General features: G+C 34.1%; 1 protein-coding gene across 1 annotated transcript; it reads left to right on the top strand.

Moving 5' to 3' along the window:
• On the top strand, positions 167-1998 carry LOC107619035 (60S ribosomal protein L30). Its single transcript, XM_016321244.2, has 6 exons — positions 167-304; positions 403-508; positions 624-725; positions 1421-1489; positions 1579-1642; positions 1777-1998. The coding sequence occupies exons 1-5, from the start codon at positions 284-286 to the stop codon at positions 1617-1619; spliced, it is 339 nt and encodes a 112-aa protein (XP_016176730.1). The 5' UTR covers positions 167-283; the 3' UTR covers positions 1620-1642; positions 1777-1998.

Genomic DNA, 2443 nt, shown 5'->3' with positions numbered 1-2443 from the left:
TGAATATATCAAAATAATATTTTTGAAAGAAAAATTAAAACTAAATCCAACAAAAAGATATTAATAAGAGATTACAATTAATAAGAAAAAAAATGTGGCTCAATAATAAGGCCTATGAATGAACGAAATCTGATCCAATAACAACATCCACGTGTCAAAAAATGTGAAATCACAAATAAAAAAGCCCATTACAAATGAAGAACCCTAATCAAACTATATATTTTCAAGCATCTAGGGTTTTGTTCCTCTCTGCACTTGCCATCTCTTCCAGAGTCCAGCAACAATGGTGGCCGCCAAGAAGACGGTAATCTCTTTCTCTCTTTATGTCTCTATCTGATTTCGCCTTTTCGATTTCGAAAATGGTATTAAGTGTTGGAGTGGTTTGAATTCGATGTTATGCAGAAGAAGACCCATGAGAGCATCAACAACAGGCTCGCCCTTGTCATGAAGAGTGGCAAGTACACCCTCGGTTATAAGACCGTTCTCAAATCCCTCAGAACCTCCAAAGGTATTTGTGATTTGTGGCCTTTTCAGAATCTGGAGATTTGTGGTTCCCCTAATTTTTTTGATTAATTGAAATCGAAATGATTAGATAATTGTTTTGAATCTTGCTCTGTTTTCAGGTAAGTTGATTATCATTGCTAACAACTGTCCACCTTTGAGGAAGTCAGAAATTGAGTACTATGCCATGTTGGCAAAGGTGGGAGTGCACCATTACAATGGGAGTAAGTTCTTAATCTCTCTGTGTGCTTGCACATATTCTGTTATTGTAGTTAGTTTCCTAGAACCACTTTGGTTGCTGTAAACCTAGGAACAATATGTAATTCCCCATTAAAAAAGTTATGTGATAATTAGGGGCGGCCAGTGCACAAGCATCCCTGTTTAAGGCAGGCTCCATGCATCGGCCGCACCCTTAACGTAGGCTGTGTACTCTGATAATTACATGTAGCTGATTTTACGGCTTGAACCCGTGACCTTGAGGTTACTTGGAAACAACTCAACCGCTGCTCCAAGGCTCCTCGTCAAGTTATGTGATAATTAGATTTCAAAATTTGCACTCCCAATTGGAGTGCATCCTCTGCTTTATTATGTGAATGATAAGAAGTCAGTTTCTGAGTCTCTGGTTATCAATATTAGGTGATGGAGATTTTGTGTTGAACCATGTCTATTTCGATATTGTTTTTAGTTGGCATTGTATCAATCATTTTTTGAAAATGATGTCTTGTATTCGGGAATTTGCATTTTGATTGTTATAAACATGGTGTTTCTGCTGGACATGATGTGAACTTGCTATTTCGCTTTTATAACAGTATTGTACGCAGATGTCCAGCTGATTTTGTCGATTAGTTTACATTAATTTGGTCCCTGTTTATTTCGGTCGTCATAAACAAGTAATCGAATTATTTCTTGTTGGTTGCAGACAACGTTGACTTGGGCACTGCATGTGGAAAATATTATAGAGTTTGCTGCCTTAGCATTATTGATCCTGGTATCTTTTCTTTCCATGAACACTTATCATTCTACATGATAAACTAGGTTTACATTTATGATGATGTTAATTGTTGCCTTTATTTTCAGGTGATTCTGATATCATTAAGACACTGCCTGGCGAACAGTAAAAGTAGAGTCGAAGTCTTTTTTTGCTCGCGATGTTCTGTTTTCAGTTGGTTCAGACAATGTTATATGAAAAGTTTTATTTAGTTTTAAGCTATTCTGTATGAGTTGCATTGCTTTTGGGATTCTACATTCTAGCAGATACGCATTGAGTAATTTTAGTTATAACCTGCTTTTAGTTTTAAGCTATTCGGTGTAAGGTGCATTACTTTGGGGATTCTAGCAGATTGTGCATTTGAGCAATTTTGACATTCAAAATTTTGAACATGCTGTTGGTGTTTAGTTCATGGAAGTTCTCATATGTTTGGTTCATATTAAATTTGTAAAAGCAACTGATGCTGCTATTGGTATAAAATTTTGAAGATTTGCTCGTTTTTTGAATTATAAAGTTGAGTAAACTAATAAAATGGTATATGAAGGTAGAGTGATTTTCTTCCGTATATTTTCAATTTATCCAAAATTCAATTTATCCAAAAGACGATGGAAACAAGGGAGGTTGAGTGAGTTCAAGTTCAATTTCAATCTATCTTTTTTAATTTATCATTTTTATCTAATTTCAATCTTTTTTTTTCTTATTTATCCATCTGCTTCTTTATGAATTTATTTAAAAGGATCCTCCTTGCAATGTGTCCCTCCTTAATGTTGTTGAAAAAGATTGAGTGAGTTTAATTTCAATCTCACACACATTTGTTCAATTTCAATTTATCCAAAAGAATGATGTAAACAAATAAGGTTGAGTTCAATTTTAATTTAATCTTTTTTAATTTATCATTTTTATCAATTTCAATCCTTTTCTTATTGATCCATCTGCTTCTTTATCAATCTATGT

This window comes from Arachis ipaensis, chromosome B09 (assembly GCF_000816755.2).
Source record: "Arachis ipaensis cultivar K30076 chromosome B09, Araip1.1, whole genome shotgun sequence".
NCBI lineage: Eukaryota > Viridiplantae > Streptophyta > Magnoliopsida > Fabales > Fabaceae > Arachis > Arachis ipaensis.
The sequence above is the reverse complement of the archived record's forward strand: the minus strand, read 5'-3'. Positions and strand labels throughout refer to the sequence as shown.